The sequence below is a fragment of the Rattus norvegicus genome, chromosome 10 (assembly GCF_021556685.1).
Source record: "Rattus norvegicus strain SHRSP/BbbUtx chromosome 10, alternate assembly SHRSP_T2T, whole genome shotgun sequence".
In the NCBI taxonomy this organism is placed as follows: domain Eukaryota; kingdom Metazoa; phylum Chordata; class Mammalia; order Rodentia; family Muridae; genus Rattus; species Rattus norvegicus.
This window is the reverse complement of record NC_141543.1, coordinates 61,648,075-61,672,470: the sequence shown is the minus strand read 5'-3', so window position 1 is coordinate 61,672,470 and position 24,396 is coordinate 61,648,075. Positions and strand designations below refer to the sequence as shown.

Sequence of the window (24,396 nt, the reverse complement as noted above, 5' to 3'; positions counted from 1 at the left end):
ATGGACCAGAGATTAAATGTTTTGCAGGAATGTGTGGAAAGGGAAACTAATTGGCTAAACCCTCTGGGCCCATCTAGACAACCTCATTAGCATGGAGAACTCTAGGTTTCTATGCTATGCAACCAGTTGTCATGGGCCTCTTAGTGGGGTGTCTGGTCACATGCTCCAGGACAGGAAATCTGGTCGGGAGCAGATTGAAATGCCTACCACTCTCAATTACGAGAATAGCTGGGGTTACTAATGTGCTCAGCCTTAAGAGCTTTTCTGTCTGGTGATAGGGTTCCACTTGCCCCACAGATGACTGGTTAATAAAGGAGTTGGGTGCTTAATCCTCTTACACTATCTTCAGTCAGCAAAAGGATTGAGATCATGAAGGGCTCATGACCAAAGTAGGAGTATCTCTGGCTTATGGCCCCATTCTTTAAGCATTCCCCTACAAAGTCAGCGCCGAATTAAATCTCTTCCCATATATTAAGCAATAAGGCAATATATAAATACTCAAGTATTTATTTATTACAGGTATAGAGTCCAAAGTTAAAGAGACGGTCTCTTCCCATAGTAGAGGTGTTACAGGGTGAGATCATGACAGAGCAGGACCTAAACTCATACTTTATTGGAAACCTACTCCCTAAAGAACACTCATGTTCCCACAGTAATGGCACTAATCAAAGTGTAAACTTCAATAGTATACCACTAAGAAGTCAGAGTTTTAACATGAATTTTGTGGGATACATTCAAACCCCTTACACCACCTTTGAGTAATTTCCCACCCAATGATACCTGCTTCCTCCCAACCCATCCCATTCTGCCCGAGCTGCACATTCCCGACTTCTTCCTTCTTATGTTCAGAATCCAGTCTCTCCCTCAATGCAAAATCCTGCTGCAATCGTCCCAATATCTAACTTAAGGGTCCTGAATAAAGTCTGCTTTATCAATATAACAAGTGCCATCAATCACATTTGGGTTTTATTTTCCTTTTGTTTTTTGAGATGGGGTCTCTTTAGTCCTGGCTGCCCTGGAACTCTTTATGGAAGCCAGGCTAAACTTCTAAGCGGTCCACTCGCCTCTGCCTCCCGAGTACTAGGACCAATGGTGTACATGAAACCCAGCTAGTTTTTTTTTTTTTTGTTTTTTTGGTTTTTTTTTTTTTTTTAGGATTTATTTATTTATTTCATATATATGAGTGCACTGTCGCTGTCTTCAGACATACCAGAAGAGGGCATCGAATCCCCATTACAAATGGTTGTGAGCCACCGTGTGGTTGCTGGGAATTGAACTCAGGACCTCTGGAAGAGCAGTCAATGCTCTTAACCACTGAGCCATCTCTCCAGCCCCTGCTAGTTTTTTTTTGTTTTGTTGGGTTTTTTTTGAGCTGGGGACCGAACCCAGGGCTTTGCACTTCCTAGGTAAGCGCTCTACCACTGAGCTAAATCCCCAGCCCCTTGTTGTTTTTTTTTAAGATTTATTTTACTTATATGAGTATTCTGTAGCTATCTTCAGACACACTAGCAGAGAACATCAGATCCCATTACAGACAGTTGTGAACCACTGTGTAGCTGCTGGGAACTGAACTCAGGACCTCTGGAAAAGCAGTCAGTGCTCTTAGCAGCTGAGCCATCTCTCGAGCCAGGAGTCAGGTTTTTTTTTTTTTTTTTTTTTGTTTTGTTTTGTTTTGTTTTGTTTTGTTTTTTTTCCCTTTCTTTTTTTCGGAGCTGGGGACCGAACCCAGGGCCTTGCGCTTGCTAGGCAAGCGCTCTACCACTGAGCCAAATCCCCAACCCCTCAGGAGTCAGTTTTAATAGTACACATTCACACATACACAGGGGTTTTGCTTGTCTCTTAAGATATATAAATCACTGTGTGTGCATACACAATGTGGGAGATGGGAGTGCACATGCCAGTGTACCTTTAGCAATCAGAGGACAATCTGTGGAGTCAAGCCTCCTTTCCATCTTTAAGTAGGTTCTAGGAATCCTACACAGGTCAGCAGGCTTGTACTACAAGTACTTTTACCTGCTGACCCATCTCATCAGCCCTTGTCTGTCTTACAAAAACTAGCCTGGAACAGGACAGGTGTATCCCCTTTTCCTACACTTCCATATCTGTTCCAGCTGTGTGAATTCCTTAATATGCTCTACCTTATGGGTTTTCTACTGTTTTCTTTGCCTAGGATAATCCCATAAGCACGAGGCTAACGCCTTCTATGTGTGACTTGAATCTTACATTATCAGACATGCCCTTTCTCATACTGCAATATACACCATCCCATATCCCTGACCCCCACACCTCTGCTGTATCCTGCTGTCCTTTGTTTGCTTTTCCTTCTTCCTGCTCCTCTTTTTGCTTCTCTCCCATGTTAAATCCCGAGGGACCCACATGCCGAGCATACTCTACCACTCAGCTATGCCTCAGCCTAGCTTTTCTGCTCTAATGTACTTCATGGTTATACTCAATAAATACCCAGACCAGGTTTACACAGAAGCATCCAGTTCCATGAGGATTCTATTCCCTCCTGAAATCATACTATAACATCCCTAACAGTACAGTTACAAAAGAACTGAAGTCATTACCAAATGTGAGGGTGGTCAACTCAAGTTTCAGAGGGAGAAAAGCAAATGAACGCAAACTCTGCTTTAGAAGTCTGACCTGGAGCCTGCAGCAATACCGATCTCCTGACTGGCTTTGTGTAACCTAGGAAAGGAGGGGAACGTGGCCTCCAAAAGACCTTAAACATAAGAGTAAACAAAGAAAAGCGATCTATTTACATGCTCTCTCTTCACTACTGAGAAATTATTGTGTTTCCAGCCTTTTGCTCTCTTTTTCTACATTATCTCTAATATCCTGGAGTTTTCTGCAGTTCTGGACCAGAGACACCAAACTCTCCCTAAAGTTACTAGTTCCTTGATACCTGCCGATGTTTTCAAGCTCATCAAAGAAAGTCAACGTCTCTCTGAGTTTGGCTTTAACAGTTTTTTGCTCCTCTAATTCTGCAAGAAGGGCCTGCTCAGTGCATAATTCAACCTTATATTTCTCCTGTAACTCTTTGATTTCCTGTTTGAGAAGCTGGAATTTTTCTTCACTGAAAGGATTCGTCTCCTGACACTTATCTTCAGGAAGCAGGATGTTTGGAGGAATTTGCAAAATCGATTGTAAAATCAGCTGCTCCATTTTACCAAAAAGGTTATCAAAACGTCCTTTCATGAAGCAAAGAAACTTCTCTGTGCATTTACGAGTCTGGATAGAGCTAATCTCACAGTCTGGAATGCCCTCCAGCTTCTTTAAGATAACCTGTTCAACAGCCTGCATCACTTCAAAGAGGTGGTCTTGAAATGCTATGTAGATCCTCAGCAAGCAAGTCTGTGGGGTGAAGCCAAAGAACTGGGCCTCATAGGCCATCGGATCCACAGACATCCTGCTTTACCTTGAGCCTTCAGCTGTGAAAACCTGCAAGTACAAAAAGAAAAAAAATTTCATTTGGACATTACCACCAGTGGAAAGTAACAAACCTCATTACTGAGAAACAAAGAAAGCAAATAAAAACTAAGGAGTGCTCCTTTGATACCTGAAGTCTCTTCAAGCCTTAACTGTCCACCGAAAGACAGAAGCAGCCCTTGCCTATCTGAGTCAAATATAGGAAAGCCATATCCTCTTCATTGTTCATTTCCTTCAATTATTACTACTGAAGACTTAGGCACAAGCCCAGTCTTCTCAATTCTGTTATCTTGAGGCAACTTTAAAAGTTTAAATAAACAGTCTCAATGCCCTACAGACCTTGTCTTCTGAGCTTCAATGATCTACATGTTGTCCTTCCCTGCCCACCCTATCCCACACCCATCACACTGACCTCTTAAGACAATTTCTTGCTGTGCAGCCTATGGGTTGGCCTTAAACTCTTTCGTTTGTGACAGGGTCTCATGTAGCTGAAGCTGGCCTCAAACTTGGGATGTAGCCGAGAATGGTCTTGAACTTTTGATCCTTCTGCCTCTACCACCAGAATGCTGGGATCCTAGGAGTATAACAAGCCCAACTTTTTATGTGGTGCTAGGTTTAGAACCCAGGGCCTAGATAAGCACTCTGTTGACTTAGCTACATCTTCAACTGCCTGTGTGCTAGTCTAATTGTCATTCACTTTGCGTCTCCCACAATCCTTCCTCTATCCCCGCCCCCAACCTTCGCTTTCTTGCTTCCAGTCCTTCCACTTAACTTCTTCCCCCAGTCCTTTTAGGACCCATGTTCTACCATTCTGATTACCTCATTATAAATGTCCTCAGTTCCCTTGTCTTCTACCCTAACCAGCTGATAAAAATCCGATGAAATGGTCAAGCCTATACCATCATTTCTTTCAAGGATCTGAGTGGCATTCCTTTCTAGTGTAAGCATGGACAACCATGATATCCATTTCCTTATGGCCATGGGAGCTTACTTAACCTTGGCATTCCTGGGTAAGAGCACTTAATGTAATAATCTACAAGCTCCAACTTCAACTACCAGATGAATTTTTTAAAGAATTAACTAGAAAAAAAAAGTATTATCCAGTAGTGTGGACAACTTATGAGAAGTCAGGATACAATCACCCTTAAAAATTTACATATATATTGGTTTTAAAACACAAAGGTGACAACTATACAGCTATATAAATAAATTTGTTTTTTGTAGTGTTATTCATACATTATCTCTGAACTGGAAAGTTTTACTTCTTAAACACCATAGATTATGTTCCTACTAGGGTAAAACATGCTCCTAGAGCATCACTATGTCACCTAGGCTAGCCTCAAATTTTTGATTTTTCTACTTAGCCTCCCAAGAAGCAGGATGCTAGAACTATATTCTTAAAATGTGTGTTGTTGGGGCTGGAGAGATGGCTCAGTGGTTAAGATCACCAATTGCTCTTCCACAGGTCCTGAGTTCAACTCCTAGCAACCACATGGTGGCTCACAACCACTTGTAAAGGAATCCAATGCCCTCTTCTGGTGTGTCTGAAGACAGCAACAGTGTACTCACATACATAAAATAAATAAATAAATCTTTGGGGGAAAAATTATGTTGTTTTTAGACAAGTAGGTCTGGCTGACCTAGAACTCACTTTTTATCTTCACTTTCATGAAGATGTAGACAAAAAAAACAAAACAACAAAACAAAACAACAAAACAAAACAAAACAAAACAAAAAAACCAGAAGGTGTTAGGTCCACTGAGCTGGAGGTACAGACAGATGTGAGCTGCCAGATGTGAGTGCTAGGAATCCCATTCAGGTCCTCTGCCAAGGCAGCAAGAGCCCTTAACTACACAGCCACCTCTCCAGCCCCTGCAAACAGACTCATATACACATATTACATTTTAATGTCCTTGTCATTTCATATTATTGTGCTCATTTACTTGACTGACTCTGACCACAGAAGTATAGCAGTTCTATCATATACATATATCCCAGATAAAGTGCCCATGCTCTTTGTGTCAAACACTTCATTGGGTTCTAGCACTTCTTTTTTAAATGCTGGGATCTGAACTAGGGCATCATACATGTTAGGTAAAATTCTATCAATCAGCTACGTATATCCCTGACCCTGGTTCAAACATCTTACTACCAGAAATGCTATTGAAAACATGCTCCTTTTAAGGGTTTCAGCTATCATCTCTCCTCCTTCCCAGCCCATGGCCCACATCCATGCCCTATCCAACCTTTGGCCAATTTAGTAAGGTGCTGTTCCAAAAGGGAGAAGGGAAAGGGTGACACAAAGTCAGTCATACATGGAAGTAAACCCATTCCTCTTAGACCTGTGCTATGTTTGCAACTGCAGTGTTAGGAGGACCAACACAGTGCAAAATAAGACAGTCCTTCCCACCAACCAAATAATTGAGGAACTAAGTCAGACTTTTGAGCACACATCAAGATGAGGAGGAGCAGAGCTGAAGGGATGGCTCAGCAGTTAGTCAACTTGCTGCTCTTTGCAGAGGGCCCAGATTTGGTTTCCAGAATCCACATAAAATCTCATAATCGTAGCTTTTAATCTTTTTTTTTTTCCTTTTTAGCTACTTTGTGGATTCTTCATGGGTTCTTCTTTTTTTATCTGTCTCTTAACAGTGTCTTCTCTGTCTCAGCTCAGCTTCTCCTGGCTCACCTGTCACTGTCTTCTCTCCTCAGTCTGCTAACCCGATTCACTTTCAACTGTGTCCTGTTCTCACTCTGTTCAATCCTCCCTTCTCTAGCCCCCATTCAATCGTCTCTCTTCCTATACCAACTGTCTTCTCTGACCCTACTCTTCTGTCTCCTGGACACTCCCCAATCCTACTACTCTCCCTCCTACAGCTCCTACCCATCATTCCAGTTCCAGGGGATCTAGCACCCTCTTTTGACCACTCCAGGCACTGCACACAGTATGGCACACATACATGTGGGCAAACACTCAAAACACAAAAAATAAAAATAAATTAAAATTTAAAATTTAAAATGTCTTAAGATGGCTCAAAGGTTAATAACACCTATTCTTGCAGAAGACCTGGATTCAGTTCCCAGCACCCACATGGTGGGTCATAACTATCCACAACTGTAGTTCTAGGGGATCTAATGTCCTGTTCTAACTTCTTTAGGAGACCAGGCACATACATAGTGCATATACATACATGTAAACAAAGCACTCATCCACATACATTTCAAAAATAAAATTAAACAACAACAACAACAACAACAACAAAGAAACAATAGTGGGGATGGAGAAACGACTCAGTGGTTGAGAGCTCTAACTGTTACTGTGTAAGACCCAAGTTGAGTTCCCAGCATTCACATGGTGGCTCACGACTGTCTCTACCTCCAGTCGAAGACAATCCAATGTCTTCTGGCCACCAAGGAAACAAGGCACATGTGTGGTGAATATATTTACATGCGGGCAAAGAAAAAATAAAGAGAAAAAAACCCATATGCATAAAAAATAAAAAGAAAGTTAGGAACCAGGTAAAAGTCAGACTGACACTGAAACAGATTACTGAGGTTCTTTCTGACTTGGTCCTTGATACTCCATTATAAGATTCTGCAGGTGCAGCTAAGGATATAATTGCTGGCGAGCCACAAGATTAATACAGTCCACATCAAGGCACTGTATTCTATGGCAATTCACTCTCCTACCTTCAAAGCACCTAAGACTACATTTGCAAGAGCTCTCAAATAGTAACAGTAATGTTAATCAGTGATCTCCTACTCTTATTTCTAAATTACCATTTACTAATTTATCCATTTGTGAATCTGTTTTATGATACCTGTTTGCATAATCCTTTAATGCCAGACATGGCACACAGATTCATAAATTAGAGATATATTTAAGAGACTTTGTTGGGAACAAAATCAGAAAAACATGCCATAAGATATGACCTTAAAGTCAGAAGAGTCTGCATTATAGTTGGAATAAACCTTTTAAATTCTTATTTGGCAGTTCCCTTATCAGACATCATCTTTTTAATTTTGCCTTTTGTCTACTACTTTCTATTCAGTCACTGGGTCATCTAAGAATACTTAAGCTCTTTCAATTTTAAACCGTAAGTTTTTTTAAATATTTCATTTTATTATTTATGTGTGTATAAGCCTATATGTGCATATACCACATGCTTATGGGTGCCCCTGAAGGCCAGAAGTGGGTGTCAGATGGACTGGAGCCAGAGTTCTACTGAACATGTGTTAGAAAGCAAACTCAGGTCCTCTGGAAGAAGCAGCTTGGGCTCTTTACTGTTGAGTCATGACTACACCCACACAATAACCACCTTTTAGAAACTGTGTTGTAAGAGAACAGCTACTCAAGGCTACAAATTCTTTTACGTAGAGCACGTGTACTTTGTGTCGGTGTCTTCACTCTAACTTGGCAATGAGACTAAGCCATTCCCCAACTGCTCTAACACAATGACAAAGTCATCTGAGTAGGGAGATGTGGATATTTAGTTATCCCTCCAAAGGATGCAACCTTAGTGGCATCTGCTCTTGTTTGGCCTATGATAGAAGCCTGAGTTTACAGGATATTCTTTATGCTCATAACTAATGGGTTAGAAAAATTGATTTTGCATATGTAGAACTAGTACAGGAAGACAGACATCTTTTGTATTTCAAAATAGGGTCTCAAAACAGTTCTTGATTTTCACTTCAATTGCTAGGAGCCTTAGAGGTATTAATTGAGCTTCTAGTCATAAGAGACGATGTCAGCTGATGATGATGGAGATCTTTCTATATCTTCTGAGGTACTTGTTACATATTTGCATATATAATGTCACTAAACATTGCCAAAACATCCTCAGAACGTCTAAGCTGGTTTACAATCATTTGGAATAGACCAGAAAGAACTTCTTGGATCTGCTAACACTCTAACTTTTGTGAATTTGGTAGTTAATAAACTTGTTTTTCTTTCCTATAGAGCTAAGAGGTATGCAGAGGGCTTTTCTACATACTAGGTAAGCACTCTAGTGCTAGATTCCCAGTCCCACACCGTATTTTAAATACTAAAACCATCTGGCTTCACATACTGTTTGAACACTGAAACCACCTCCACCCCTCCTCTACCTTCACATGCGTTGTTTATATTGAGATGGCTTTCCTAAAAGGTATTTTCATTATATTTTAGCTAAAGATAATAGCTAGGTGGTCATCCGTTACAAATTACCCAAATGATGGGTATATCTACTGACAACTTGCACCCAGTAATTCTCTTTTTTTTTTTTTTGGTTCTTTTTTTCGGAGCTGGGGACCGAACCCAGGGCCTTGCGCTTCCTAGGTAAGCGCTCTACCACTGAGCTAAATCCCCAGCCCCCCAGTAATTCTCTTAAGTGTGCACTCTAACTCTCCCTCAAAGTTCTCAACATTCCTGGATTGATGCACCATGATATATAACCAAACTCCTACATCCAAACTTCCAGTTCTGAGAAAAATTCTGCTTTTCTCTGTTAGACACTACCAATGCTATGATGAGGCATTAGTTATAAAGATGAAGTTTTAACAAGAATTTGCTAAGACCTCTCCCGTGTTTGCTCCCACTCTCCTCTACGTTGTCCACACTGGCCTAGAACTTCAGGATGCAACAAATCCTCTGGCTTCAGCCTTCAGAGTGGCTATGAGACACAGGCCGGTGCCACTACGTTCAGCCTTATAGTCTTACTTCTAAATGTTATTCTCTCCCACTTTTTACTTGGTTCTTACCAGTCTTGACAGTCACAGTCCCTCGATTTTAATGCTTCTTTATAACTTACTGAATATGTCTGCCACGATCAAGATAGCCTTTGCTCCAACACAATGCATTAGAGGCAGATTCAAGAGCCAGCTCGAATACACATCCCTGAAGAAGCAGCCACACCCTCCTTCGCTCCCCCCCCCCAAGTGCTATTAATTCATCTACCGCCTCTTCTCTGCTAGATTTGAATTCCTGCGGCTGTAAATAAACATGGAAAGTTCCCACACCGTCTCGACGAACGTAGGGGACTTCAGAGCCTACCACCGCCACAGACAAGGCCCAGAAACCGCAGAACCCGGAGCGCTTCCGGCAGTTCCAGCTCCCGTTCCACCTCACAGCCGCGGGGCATGCCGGGAACTCTAGGTCTCCGTGCCCAGCCAGGCCGGACCGGAGGAATTCCCTAAAGAACACTCCGCTGCCCCGAGGCCACTCCTCCGGTCCCGCCCTTTCCGTTCCTCCTCAGCTAGCATACAGCCCCTACCGAAGCGATCCCGGGGGTGATGTAGTCCGCCACACACCGGCTTCCCGCCACTTCCTTCAAACTACACTGAGCTGCTTGGAATAAGGCGGCGACACCGGCTCCTCAGAATCAACTGCGACCTGCCTCTGCGAACGAACGCAAAGGCGGGATGGATCGCACTCCTGATTGGCTAGCCGTGGGTCGAAAGGGGGCACTGCGATTGGCAAAAGGAAGGAGACAAGGAGGGAAAGCTAGCTGTGGCCGGCAGGGATTGGCGGAAGGAGCTGGTACTTTCTCTCTGCGTTGGTAGGCGGAGAAGTAAGGATGGGCCGACGCAGAGGCGCAACTCTTGATTGGTGGGTGAGCGGCCCCAAGGCGCCAGCGATTGGTGGCTGTCCGAGTACACAGCGCTGATTGGACAGTAGTGGGTAGGCTGGAGGCCAGTTTTGAGTCCGCCCCGCCGCCTGGCATACTGGCGGAAGGGGAAGGGGGGGCAGGCGCGGTGGGAAAGATGGCGTACCAGAGTCTCCGGCTGGAGTACCTGCAGATCCCGCCGGTCAGCCGCGCCTACACTACCGCCTGCGTCCTCACCACTGCGGCCGTGGTGAGCAGCTGTGGCGCCACATCCTCTTTTTTCCAGGCTAGCTATGACTGCGTCTTCAGAAAACGGGTTTGGGCCGCAGAGAAGCCCAGTGGGTCTGGTCCCAGGGGTGGGTGGAGACATCCGGAGCTGACTCTAGGGTTTGGGATATTCCCAAGGGTGCCAAGCCAGTGACCTGAGAAGGGTGTGCTCCTTCTTGAGGGGCCAGGTCAGTTTCAGACAGATGAAGTCCAGACCTGTAGTGAATCAGAACTGCGGGAGCCGCCCACCCAAAAATGTATCTGAGAGGTCTAGCTATGTCCAGGTGACTAGTGGGAGTTAGGTCCGCTAGGTTCACAGACTATTATATTGAATATAGAAATCTCGAATTTTCTGGAAACATCTTTCAAAAGACGGCCTGTGGATATAAATAACTGGCCGCATGTACCTAGTCCTAATGGTAGCAGGGTCTTAAATCTCTTATTCCCGAGTTGTCTCACCCAGCTGTTTGAGGTGGTGACCACGTGACGCACAGATTTGTAAAAGATGCTGTTGTCTTGTCTCTAAAATATTCCCACTCGCCTGCCTTGTAGCATCCTCAAATATTGCAACATAAAACTTACATCGTGTGTTGATACAAAACGGTTGTGCAAATTCTAAAGAATCTCTTACCAGCTGTCACAAGCAAGACAGAAATTTATTCCAAGGGACAGAAATTATTAGAGCTACTCATTCTTTGTTGTTCATGCTGGAATTTTGTTTTGCGATTGATCTGCTTCAAGAAGTTCTTTTTTCCATTTCAGCAGTTGGAATTGATCACACCTTTTCAGTTATACTTCAATCCTGAATTAATTTTTAAGCACTTTCAAGTAAGTGGTCTATAGCAACTATGATATAATATTTTCACTATCTTTTTTTTTCCCATTGTTTACTAAGTAGTAAATCCTGTCAAATACAGTCTCAAAAAATAACCCAGTGGGGGAATCTCTGATTACAAGTCTTGTTGAGATGTAAAAAGGGAATTCCACAACCTGGTTGGACTCCAGAGTCATTTAAGAGCTGCTAGGTATTTGTAAACTCATCCTATACCAAATTAGAATTGCCAGAGGCGGAGCCAGGGACAGGCAGAGTAAGCAGGAGGATGGCAAGTGCTAGATAGGCTTGGGCTATGAAGCACTGTGTTAAGAAGAATGCTAAGGGTGGGAATTTCGAATTTATCCTCTGTTTAGTGTGTTTTTGATGTGTTGAGATTCTATATTTGACTACAACTAGTTAAGAACTAATGTGGCTATGATCTCAGTAGTCAGGAACCTGAGCCCACCTTGAACTACATATCAAGGAATTGTCTCAACACACAAACAACAATAACAACAGCAGTAATAATAATGTGATTTGAGAATAGACTATCGAGCTAGCTGCCTAGGGAGTCTGACAGGATAGCCTTATTTTGTCCATTTACCACCCAGACACACCTAACACTGTTGTTATTCCTCAAGGTCCAGCTCATGAACTCAGTTTTTTATCACTGGTCTGTCTTCTAGAAGTCAGATTATACTATCGAATTTTATACCATTATCTAAAACAGAATGTTGACTTTCTATATTACAGTTTGAAGAAGTCGTTTTCCATTGATTAAAATGCTAAAGAGAAGTATGTTTTACAGTTTGAGGAAGTCTTTTTCCAGTGATTAAAATGCTGAAGAGAAGTGTGTTTCCATGGCAGGATGGTCATTCACACTCTAGGTGATATGGAGGCAAGACCTCAATGGTCCTTATTGATGCTTTTCCCTGTCCCAGATGTGTCACACTGCCTTTGAACCCAGAGAACTCCAGCTTGCCTTCCAAACCTCTGCTTTTATCTACCCTCAGAGACAGCTTCTTCCCTGTACAGTGCCCTCACTAGCGTGAGAGTGCTATAAACTCTGAGTTGTTTGCATGTGAATAGAGTGCTGGCTCCTTTTCACTCCGCTGTGACAGAATTCCTGACAAAGCAACCTAAGAAAGAAAGAGTTTGTTTTGGCTAACAGTTTGTTGGTAAAGTCCATTGTGGTTGGGAAATTGTGACATCCAGAGCTTCAGGCAGTTGGTCCCCTTGCTCAATTCACTTTCCCCTACTTAGTTGTCCTAGGACCCTAGACTGTGGAATGGTGCTCATTAATGTCCTTCCCACCTTGGGTGACTGAATCTAGAAACTCCCTCACAGACAAACCCAGAGTTTGTCTTGAGTGACTAGATCTGTCAGTATTAATTATCACAAGTAAATTACCAGTGACCAAGGGCTTAAGGGTGTATGAAGCAGTCAGTCCTCTGATACCTTGACTTTGCCAAGTTGAGATGTCTGTGACCTTTGCTAAGATTGCTTCCTTCTGGTTTGTTTGGCTTAATGGCCGAGGTTCTTCGTTTTTTTGGTTTGGTTTTTGGTTTTTGGGTTTTGTTTTGTTTTGGTTTGGTTTGGTTTGTGTGTGTGTGTGTGTGTGTGTTTGTTTTGTCTATTTTTTGAGATAGTTTATCTTGTAGTTGTGGCTGGCATGACCCTCATGGTATCCTCCTGCCTCAGCCTCCTTGGAGTCCATCACTGTGCTTTTTTTCTTTTTTAAAGACAGGGTCTGTTATGTAGCCTGGACAACTCTTGACCTTAACAATTCTGTGGTCTTCCTGCCTGGACTCCATAGTGCTAGGATTATAGACATGAGCAACCATCCCTAGCCGAGGTTAAATTCTTGCATTAAGTTTGGGATTAGGAGTTCTGGATTTGCTTTCACAGTCTCCACCTATCTGTTTGTCCTTGGGCAAGCCATAAGTTTTAAAATCCCTTAATTGTCAAATGAGGATGGCCACACCAGCTTTCTTGCTTATCCCACATATGACAGTAAATTATGTAACCCTTTGTGAGTAGTTGTATGCTGAGTGGGTGAGACTGCCCTGCATCTTTCCTTGTCTCTTAGAGCATGAATTCTGTCTTGTAAGGAAGTTGACTTCAAACCAGAACCTGGCCGTTTACCCTAGGATTTTTCTATCAGAATGTTGTGTGTGGCTAACGCAGAAACTTTTCTTGGCAGCTTTACATACTGAATCCCTGAAATTTTTAGTACCTATAAACTCCTCATTTAGATTATGGTGACTACACATATAAAAGCACTCTGTTTTGTACACTACCCTAGCTTTTACTCAGGGACATCGTGTGGATTTTTGTGTTGTTTAATAGGAGATAATCATGATTTTGAATTCTTTTTCTATCCATATAAATTTTACAGTCTTAATTAGTCCCTTGCGCGCACATATGTGCACACATGCGCACACATGTGCACACACACAAACTTGTGTAGCACGGAACAAACCCAGAATTGGATTGGGTGCTCCATTTGAATGTGCCCCACCTAGGACTTTGGAGCCTCAGAGTCATGTTGTTTTTATCTCAGTATAGAAATGTTTCTTGGTCGTGTATTTTATTTAATGTGTCTTTCTCTTGATTCCCCCCACCTGACCCCTTCTGCAGATCTGGAGGCTAATCACCAATTTCTTATTTTTTGGTCCAGTTGGATTCAATTTTTTGTTTAACATGATTTTTCTGTATCCTTTATTAAATGGAGTCAACATCAAAACTTTAGCTCGCATAGTATGTATATAATATAGATATAGTATACATATAAAACTTAGTAAGTTGAAACTATTACTCTTGTTTATTTTTTATAAAATTTTAGTTATGGCTTCTGGGTCTGTAGTTTGTAATCAGATCATCATAATGTTTTGAAACTGTTTGTAACTCCTTGTTCATATGGGAGGGTCCAACTGTTAAAAGATATTAGTGTCCATAAATTGTGATTTATTTTAGGCATATTTGTAAAATAACATCAGCACCAGCTGGCACAGTAGTCCAAAAGCCTGAAACCTTGGCAATGCAACAGGATTTTCCCAGGTTTTGGAGTGGGTTTCTAAGAGTGGGGACTTTGATTGTAAGGCTAAAAAGCCAATGTCAGAATGTCTGCTGGCTTGACGTGTTTAGGTTTGGTTACAGACAGGAAGAACCATGGTAGTTGAAGAGTCAGATGGTAATTGGGTGTGCTGAGCTAGACATTCCTCCTAGACAGTCCTGCTCAGCTGGGGGAGGCAGAGAGCCTTTAGAGGTGATGGGACTTACGGCCCAAAATGGCTTCTTGTGTTTCCTGCATAGAATATCAGAATGATAAGTTTCTAATGAAAGGTTTTTCATTATAGTTTTTATTGACTAGGAAATAGAGATGCTTAGCCTGCCAGCCTAGAAGTAGTTATCACACAAGGCTTCTTTGCAGGGATTTCTTCTAAATTTGCAAGCCAAATATGGTGCAAATTAACAAGTAGTTGAGCATGGGAAAGACAACACTGAGTTGGAAGGGATGTAAGGGTTATTGGAACCGTGTTCATGGCAGTATTTGAATTAGCATTCCAGCCAGTGTCAGGCTTTGGAAAACATGGTGCTAGTTTTGACATTGCCTAAAATGCTTGATAGGGAGTAAAAAAAATCATATTACCCTTCAGACATTCTTAGAGAAATGCAGCTTGACTGTTTACAGATTGTATAAACCCCAAATATGTTTCAGTGGTTTGTGACATTTTATCTTCTTCATATGTGTATGCCTAATATTTTCTTAACTTGAAACTTAAGATATCGTTATTGTCGAATGCTAGAAGAAGGCTCCTTCCGAGGTCGGACAGCAGACTTTGTATTTATGTTCCTTTTTGGTGGATTTTTAATGACTGTATCCTTCAACAAATAGCATATAGGACAATATTAAAGAACAGACTGTCTGTCCCTCAAGCTTCTCATCTGTCTCCCATGATTCACTAGGTATTTTGAACAAACAGACAAACAGAGATGTCAAGATGGTAGCCTCAGGAGCTACTATTCATTTCCTAGCCCCCTGGACAGCTTGCAAGCCCAGAGGTTGGACAGGAGCCTCTGCTGGGTAAGAAGTTTCAACTCAGGTGGTCATCTTGAAGCATCTCAGTAACTTCACCGCTGACTTCACTTTTCAACTAGGTTGGTAAGAAGACGTGTATTAAGTCACCGTCAAGACTGATACAAATGTTTTTAAAAAGAGAATTTGTTCTGCTCATCAGACTTAGGTGTGGCTTGCCTTAGGCTTTGTTCCAGCCTGCACACCTCAGGTGTTAGTGGTGAATGAGCGGCTCTGTACTGTCAAAGGGAAGAGCATCACCAAAACAGAATTTTAGGGCTGGAGAGGTAGTTAGGCACACTGGCTAACATCTCCCAGAGGTCCTGAGTTCAATTCCCAGCAACCACATGGTGGCTCACGACCATCTGTGATCTGGTGCCCTCTTCTGGTGTGTCTGAAGACAGAACACTGACATACATAAAATAGGTGAATTTTTTTAAAAAGCAGAATTTTAGTTTGTAGTTAGGTATAGTTCAGATAATTCAGCCCAAGCCGGTTTCTGCCTACATGCCTTGGGCAATTAATTTCAGGCTTTTCTTCTTTTAGTTTAAAAATGTCACTACTCGGCTTTCCTGACTCAGATCTTAATTGAAGGGCAACCTTTGGCTCTTTCATTAGCCTTCCCTAGGATGCTTTCATGCTGACATTTTCCTTAATGCCATTGCTAGCTTTTTGGTTTGTTTGTGAGCTTAGTTTTTTTAGGCCAGGCCTTTACAATAATGCTGGTCTACGTGTGGAGCCGACGGAACCCATATGTCCGCATGAACTTCTTTGGTCTTCTAAACTTCCAGGCCCCCTTTCTGCCCTGGGTGCTCATGGGGTTCTCCTTGTTGCTGGGGAACTCGATTATAGTGGACCTTTTGGGTAAGTGTCTCACCGCTACTTTTTCTACTATTTTCCTTGATAATGTACTCACCATCATGTCGTTCATGTTTATTCTGTTTAGTTTTCATATATAGCTATTACATGATTATTTAATAATTATAGCTAAAAGATATTAACTCATTGATTTACTTTAAATAATTATTCTAAATAATTATGTGATAATAGGAAACTTAAACTTAAAATTTTAATCTTCCTTTTTATCCTTTATTTCTGGTTGATTATAGGTATTGCAGTTGGGCATATATATTTTTTCTTGGAAGATATATTTCCCAATCAGCCTGGTGGAATAAGAATTCTGAAAACGCCATCTATTTTGTGAGTATTTAACTCCATGTTTCACATTTCATGCAGACAAACCGTGATCGCAGTTTAGTTTGGGCTTCCTCGATACCTGGTTCACATGAGTAAGTGTTTGCAGATTGAGCAATATGTCTGCAATGGGGAGCTTCTGGATTGGCCAGGAACAGATTGGGCCTTGGTTGTGATTACTCAGCTCTTGACATCATGGAGTGACTTTGCGGTTACTGTCCTGATGAGCACTAGGACTCGTGTCCCGGAGAGGAGCCTGCAGGCTTTGCGAAAGCTGCTGTCCAAGTAGAGAGACACGAAGAGCAGAATGAGCGCACAGTCCAGAGGACAAGCTCATGACCAGAAAAGCAGGCAGTGGGGAGACACAGGGAACAGAATGGAAAAGGCTTTGACCTGAAGCTACACTGGCTTGTCCACCAGCAAGCAGCGTGACTTGAGTACATCTCTGCATTTGTATACTTCAGTTTTAGAGCTACAGTTTTGATTCATAAGACCCTTTTCTGCTCTAGAATTTTGTGTTCTTGGGAACTATTATATGAAAGGGGTTCTATTGAGGGGTTATGATTTGCTATAAGTTCTCTGTTGTAGAATGGTTAAGTGAAAAAGATGAACATGGTTCAGTGGTAACAGAACCAGCTGCTCCTCCAGGAGACCCAGGTTCAATTCCTAGCAACCACTGGCTGCTAACATAAATGTAGTCCATAAATGTAGTCCCATGGGTTTGATACCCTCTTTTCGTGTACAGATGTACATGCAGACAAAATACCTGTATACATAAAATACACAAATAAATAAACCTTAAAAAGGAAATAAAATGGAAAATAAGTAAATTTTAGAAAGAAGAAGGAGCTGGCGAGGTGCTGAGGTATGGTATAGGTCTGTTGCCCATCTACTCTGAAGGCTGAGGCAGACGAATTCAAAGTTTGATGCCAACCTTGGTAACATTCCAAGAGGCCATATTGGGGGAAAAACTTTTTTAATTAACAATAACATCATCAAAAACAAAACAAACAAACAAACAAACAAAAAACCAGAAGGAAGTAAGTCTTTGGTAATTCCACTTATACATAGCAGTTCCCCTGGACTGGTTTTGATAAGCAGCCTTGCATCTTTCACTCTAGATACATTTTTGGCAATTTCCTACATGGTTACTGTTTCTGCATCATCTCTACTTCTACCTTTCTTCCCCTCAACTCCTTCTGTGACTCTTCAGGTCATGACCTCCTCTTTAATTACTATACAGACATACCCCAAAGCTATTTGCCTATTTAGTCCATCTGGTGCTGCTTGTAAGCAGCTGTGTTTGGGGCTGACCACTTGGGATTGGGTAATTGTATACACTGTTTTTAATAGTATATGATTTTGACTTTTTAAAAATTTTAATTTCATAAATGTGTTTGTAGCGCTGTGTGCCTGCATTTTTATATGCACAGTATGCATGATGCATATGCTTACAAAAGCCAGAGGACAATGTATCCCCTGAAACCAGAGTTACATGTAACCATGTGATCCACGGATGTGGGTGCTGGAAACCGAACCTGGGTCCTCTCCAAGAGTAGTAAGGGCTTCGTTGGTGAGCCATCTCTTTAGCGCCTGTGTATACATTTTCTTAAAATGTCCTTTCTTAATGTGCAATAATTACTTTGCATAGCCGGGTACTGGTGCACACCTTTAATTCCAGAGCTCGGGAGGCAGGGCAGCTGGATTTCTGAGTTTGATACCAGTCTGCTTTGTAGATCCAGTTCCAGGACAGCCAGGGCTGTACAGAGAAATGCTGTCTCGGAAAAGAAGAAAAGGAAAGAAAATTACCTTTCCACTATAAATGACCTACAGAATTTTAGTGCCTGCATGATAGTCTGTGATTCATATTTGACATAATTATTTTACTCCCTTAATCATGGACATCACCATCAGTTACTGCTTTTCCTTCTGTAATTGGAGTGATAAATGTCCCTGTAACTGAGTCCACACATTCCGACATGGAACTCAGCATCCTAGCCACTGAAATGAGCAGTTCGGTGGTGGTGTATGTGTTGTGCTACTATGGCCACTGTCCTTAGGTTTTTATCTTGTAATCCTAAAACTACCCGTTCAATAACTCCCTATTTCTGTCATCCAGCAACTACCATTCTTTTTATGTGACTGTGAAGTTGACTCTTCCAGGTACATCATCAGCATTTCCATAGTAAAAATTAGTGTGAGAGGTAAATATTAATGTAATGTAAGTAAGTATAGAGCCGTCAAGGGATGATACCTCTTAGTGGCAGGCAGAGACGAGACTTACCTGTTTGTGGAAGCCCTGTGGGTACTGCTCTATAGCACTTCCAATCTAAGGTGGCTCTGGCACTAAATGGTCTCTGTGTTTTAGGAGGACTATTTTTGATACACCAGATGAGGATCCCAATTACAACCCACTACCTGAAGAGCGGCCAGGAGGCTTCGCCTGGGGTGAGGGCCAGCGCCTTGGAGGGTAAAGCAGCTGTGCCAATTACGAGACCCATCTGAGAAAGACTCAGTGAAATGTCCATTGGGATCTTTTATCCCTTGTTGCAAAAGCGTCGACAGTTTTGACAGCTTGACATATTTTTAACTCCAGAAGCACTTTACGGGATGGTACACTGACTAACACAGAAGACATTTCCAGCAGTTTGCCAGGGGTTCCTCACTATGCTGGTACTAAAAGTATAACCTCTTGGAGCCAAAAACTGGAGAAACAGATACCCTGCCTGGTGTCTCTAACAAGTACGTGGGTACTTGAGCTTGGTGGCATAAGGCAAGGTTTTCCTCCTCCTCTTTGATAGACAAGGCCGTGGTGTAAATGGAAGTTACAGAGAGGACAAAATAAAACTGAATTCCATCTCTCTCACACTGTATTTAAGCTTTCGTGTGATCTTTTAATGTGTTCTAGCTCTCCTGCGTATGTTTGAACACAGCAGTTTCCGTGCCTGCCCTCACGTCTCCACGGCTTTCAACTGGATTTCATTTCAAGATTGGAAATGCACAGCTGTTATGTACATCTGACTAGTTCTAGTTCAGAGTGCTAGCCTCAGTGGGAAGAAGATTGGTTTCTGCCATTCAGATAGTTCTCCATCTGAAAACTATGAAGCTTCAAGTTTAGACCACAGAAGGAGGGAGAAGGGCAGGTGATTTCTTGTAGCCAGGGAATCTGACTGTAGAGAAGCCAGCTGTAAACAAAAACAACTGTGACATCTCTTTGAGCTGGAGTCTCTACTAAGAAATACCCAGATTAGCAGTGGCCACCCTTTGTCAAAGCACAGGAGTAAGAGTGGGCAGCAGTTGGGCATGCAGTCCTCTTGTCATTCATTTCAGGAAAAGCTCAAAACCTTTCCAGGCCCAAGTGCCTGGTTCACCTTCCCAGTCCAGTAGAAATCAGGGTCTTTGGAAACAGCCACACTGATGGTTCAGTGAATACTTGTCAAAGATGGTTCATCTCGTCCGACTCAACAGCTTTACATGCGTGCTGCTCTGTCAGAACTCAGAAAGATGATTAAGAGAGTGTGTTTCATGAACATCAAAGAGGCACAGGACGCCCCAGACTGGAGCCTCCTATTTAGGCTCAGTTGCATTTCAGATGAGATTTTTCTCAAGGGTTGACATAGGCTAAGTGAGCTACAGTAAACATTTGAGGTGGAAAGTTCCAGATAGAGTTGAAGCGGAACGTATTTTAATGACTAAGTGGAATCTGACAAGGAGTGGAACAAGTGTGGCTTGTGTCCTAGTAAAGAGCTGAAGACCATTGTAAATTCATGGGACGGGGCCAATGGGACTGCTTTTGTCTTGCTTAAAAATCTTTAAAGCGTAATGACAATCCTAGATTGTATGATCCTTATGGGATTCTTAAGTTTGATTATCATTTTTTTTGTTCAAGAAAGCTTTATCAGTAACTTTTAGGAATTTATTTTTATTATTATTGCTTGCTTTTAAGCCAGAAATGGGTTTCTTTGAGGTTTTATTTATTTTCCCTTAGTTAATTTTAGATGTAGCTAATTAATGGAGTAATTGTGACCGATTTTTAATTCTAACATCTCTTCACCAGCTTTTTAAACATTTTAAACAGTGAATACCTGTACATATTAATGACTGAAAAATGGAAAATGTATTTTGGATGTATAGCCTAAAGCGGTCTCTGATTTTTAGGATGTGAATTCCTGGTGGCAAAATGCCATGCTGTGTGCCACACCGTCTCCTGGCAGTGCAGATCTCAGTCTCTTGGCCTCTCAGTAGTTTGGCACATCTCTGGCCCTGGGTTGTTTGACAGGATCCCTGTGCTCACTGGGACATAAGGAAAAGTCCTCACTTCCCCAACAAACCTCTTGATTCTGATTCTTCCAAAACAAACTTTCTTTTTGTGATGTGAGTTAACAGAAAAGTGAGGTCGGATTATGGGATTCTGTGACCACTGAAACTTACATGAATATAGTTTGAGCCATTTCCTAGATTGACTGTACCAGAAATAACCGAAAAGCACACCAAAAGCATAGGGCATTTTGTTTCGTTGTTACAGGAATACAGTATATGTTCATTTGAAAATGAATGGACATGCCAATTGCGTCTCCATAGGAGATAGATTTTATATACTTCGGTGTGTTTTTTTCACTATGAATTTTTACTTGTTTTTTCCACTTCTTTCTCTGCCATTCCGTGTCCTCCCGTCTTTTATATTTCTTTTGTACTTGCGTGAGGCAAAGTGTCCACATCCTGGATCTTGAAATGGAACCATAACACTGTCTCTAGGGTCCTCTGGGAATTAGGAAACACATTGGAGCTATTGGCATGTTGTGTAACATGCTTCCTAGAGTTGTCATGCCTTCGGCCACTATTTTATTTTGTGGCTATATTTTCCTTTCACAGGTGAGTTCTATCTGTGTTAGCTAAGATTTTGCCCTTCCATCCTCTTCAGGATGACTAAGCTACTTAAGTATTTTGAGTTTGCATTAAAGCTCTTGAACCTTGCTTGTATCGTTGAGCCACTCTGCTCCGAAGTCTGCAGTCATTTCTTAGCCCTTATCAAATGCATATTTTGTGTCTTTCTCTGAGCCCTTCTCCTACTTCTCCCTAGCAGGGACGTCAATTTAAGTTTCTTCAGTCTTTCAAGACCCTGACACTAAAATCTTAAAACTAAGGTCTACTTCACTGTCTTCTTTAAATCCTTACGAAGCTTCAAATCTGTACTAAAATTCTTATACCAAATCATATATTGTCTTGTACTGTTCTTAGCTGCTACATGTATGTTAGTTTTGTTTCCCTCATGAGAATGTAAGCTCCTTAAGGGCAGGGACTATGTCTTAATTTTTGTATCCACCACAGTGCCTAGCACTGTGCTTGGCACATGGGTGCTGAATAAATACTTTTGTTTATTGATCAGCAAACTATTATCTTGTATTTTTAATTACGAAAAATATCAATGTGTATGTATACAAACTTGTACCTAGTTGCCGAGGTTTAATATTCTTTCCAGAAACAGGATGGGACAAAACTGACCATGATTGAGGGCAATGGTTTGACGCCCTTGCCATCCAAGATGACTGTGAGCTGGTATAGTCGTGGGCAGACCAGGGAGTTACTTGTATAAAGAGACCACCTCAGATAAGAGTGAAATGTGCTGACAGATCACCTTTCGGAGGAATAATCAGGATAGTCTTTTGAATACTTACTTAGTATTGTTAGCTTCTCGATATGAAAGCCACTGAACCACAAGAGGGTGATTTGGGGCAGCAGATTTCAGACTGCCACTGAAGGGCATGTGAGCAGCATGTAATGAAAGACTTAAGTTCTCAACTCTGATTATTTTATCATTGAGTCTTCTGAATAAATGGGTTACCAGGAATGAGTTCCTTATAGAAGTGTTATGTTTTACCCTCACTTTATAGAACTCTGAGCCAATATTTTATAAACACCAAAATTTTTGATTCGCTTTTCTTGTTCTAAAAGAAAAAGAATGACTTGCATGGTAACTGTCGCATGTGATTAGTGGGACCTTCTAGATAAAGGAGCAGTTGGGGGTGGGGTGGGATGGCTCCAGAGGTAATAACACCAAGCCTAAAGACCAGAGTTCAATCCCTAGGCCATCACATAGCGGAAGGAGAGAAGCAACTGCTGTAATTTGTTCTCTGACCTCTATTCCCCGCTCTCTTTCTCTTCCTCCCCCCACCACACAATGTATATATATTTTTAAGAGGTGTTTTGCTTGCCGAGGTCACTTAGATGACCTAACTGGACTCTTGTAATTTAGGAATATAATACTCCCATGTTAGGTTGCTTGGAATGTGCAACTCTCTATTATTTTGTTTACTCAAAGTCCATAACTTGATGTAAGTTATTTTTCTTTGTAGGGGTTTGATTGCATGCCCGAATCAACACGGGGGGCAGGGGGGATGATGAACATGCCAATTTAATATTCTTTGTAAGGTTTATTTTTACTGTTTAAAATTATATGTACTTATATGTGTCTTTATTTAGGTATGTGCGCATAAGTTTGGGATACCTTCAGGCTAGAGGTACAGGATCTAATAGAGCTGGGCTTTAAGGAGGTTGTGAGAAGCCTGACATGGGTGTTAGGAACAAATTTGAGTTCTCTCAAAGAGCAGTAATCATTCTTAACCCCAAGTCAATGTATTCTTAGTGTACATCCTAAACACACCCAACATGGACAGCTTTTTAGTAACCCCTAGTTACTGTCAGCAGCTAAATAAAAACTCTGTCTGGGCTGGGGGGTAGTTGTTTTTTGCTTCTCAGATACATTTATTAAGGTCATGTTGTAAATGACATTTTGATAAGTGTACAGAGAAGTGCCATGTTCCCATCTGACATAGCTTAAGTTCAGTTGCCATGACTCACCTTGAATGGACGTGGACCAATGATGGCAATGGGCAGGTGCAGGACTGGGGCTTCCAAACAAAGCGTTTATCAGCACTCCTGATTTTATAACAGATGAGGGTCATTAACCCCATTCCTACCCAACTTTTCTGGTGAATCTGGGTGTAGTAAAGTTTTGTGGGGGACCCAGACTTTTTTTTTTTAATTAATTTTTATTTATATGAGTACACTGTAGCTGTCTTCAGACACACCAGAAGAGGGCATCAGATCCCATTACAGATGGTTGTGAGCCACCATGTGATTGCTGGGAATTGAACTCAGGACCTCTGGAAGAGCAGTCAGTGCTCTTAACCACTGAGCCATCTCTCCAGCCCCCAGACATTCTTTAAAATGCTTTAAAGCATCTCACTCAACAGGACCAAAGTCACAGGCCACACCAGATTCCACAACAGACAGAAAGGTCCACATCTGGGGTTTAAAAAAACAAAACGAAACAGGTCCACACACCAAATTTGATGGACATCCTTCACATGAGTTGAGAATTATAGGACACCACATTTCGTATGAGGAAAAACTGGCTCTGCAGTTAAGAGGACTTAACCCAAGTCCCCCAAGCACTCACATGGAGGTTCACAAATGGCTGTGCCTGCAATTCTAAGGGATCCAACACCCTTTTTGGCCTCCAAGTAGTGCACGCCACCAAAAATGAGAGAGCAAAGCTAACCATTCAATTCGTGCCTGTCTTTCTGTGTTGAATTAGGAAAGCATCTAAGAGCTTGTAATTGGAATGGGAAAGAACTGGTTATATACAAGTTTTCTGCGGGAGTAGTGAATAATCCCACTGATTGAGGTGTGTACAATAGGGCTGGAAATCCGTGTAAAGAATGAGAATCTGGTAGATATGATTGGAAGATGAGTTGAGGGCAATTTTAGTTCCACTCATTTTTTTTTTCTCTTCTGCTTGTATTATTTGAGCCTCACTGAGGCAGCTATGGAGCGGATCCCTCAGGACCGTCATTCTATGCAGCGATGGAAAGACTGGCAGCCAGAAAGAACTCAGTTAATGAGAACCAATTTCTTGTGAGGAAATTACATGATATTAGAATCATAAAATTCACTTTTCTGTAACTTAAGATACTCACTAGTAACATTTTTTTTCTTTTCTTTTCTTTTCTTTCTTTTTTTTTTTTTTT

The 24,396-nt window shown here is 41.7% G+C and overlaps 2 protein-coding genes across 8 annotated transcripts; one reads left to right on the top strand and one right to left on the bottom strand.

The window, feature by feature from the left end:
- Positions 1-1,660: 1,660 nt before the first annotated feature.
- Mis12 (MIS12 kinetochore complex component) lies at positions 1,661-9,825 on the bottom strand. 4 transcript variants are annotated; one of them, NM_001395047.1, is given in 3 exon segments: positions 1,661-3,444; positions 3,845-4,006; positions 9,681-9,825. In NM_001395047.1, a coding segment is annotated over 1 exon segment (621 nt). In that variant the 5' UTR covers positions 3,412-3,444; positions 3,845-4,006; positions 9,681-9,825; the 3' UTR covers positions 1,661-2,790.
- Derl2 (derlin 2) lies at positions 9,642-21,756 on the top strand. 4 transcript variants are annotated; one of them, XM_087569227.1, is made up of 7 exons: positions 9,642-10,015; positions 11,043-11,108; positions 13,735-13,808; positions 14,881-14,974; positions 15,841-16,036; positions 16,282-16,372; positions 18,735-19,239. In XM_087569227.1, the coding sequence occupies exons 3-7, from the start codon at positions 13,798-13,800 to the stop codon at positions 18,838-18,840; spliced, it is 498 nt and encodes a 165-aa protein (XP_087425353.1). In that variant the 5' UTR covers positions 9,642-10,015; positions 11,043-11,108; positions 13,735-13,797; the 3' UTR covers positions 18,841-19,239.
- The last annotated feature ends 2,640 nt before the right edge of the window (positions 21,757-24,396 follow it).

Coding starts and splice junctions, on each gene's coding strand:
- Derl2 (XM_087569226.1), top strand. CDS start 10,171: ATGGCGTACCAGAGTCTCCGGCTGGAGTACCTGCAGATCCCGCCGGTC. Junction 13,809..14,880: donor TTGTTTAACATGATTTTTCT/GTATCCTTTATT, acceptor TTGAAACTTAAG/ATATCGTTATTGTCGAATGC. Junction 16,373..18,734: donor CTGAAAACGCCATCTATTTT/GTGAGTATTTAA, acceptor TCTGTGTTTTAG/GAGGACTATTTTTGATACAC.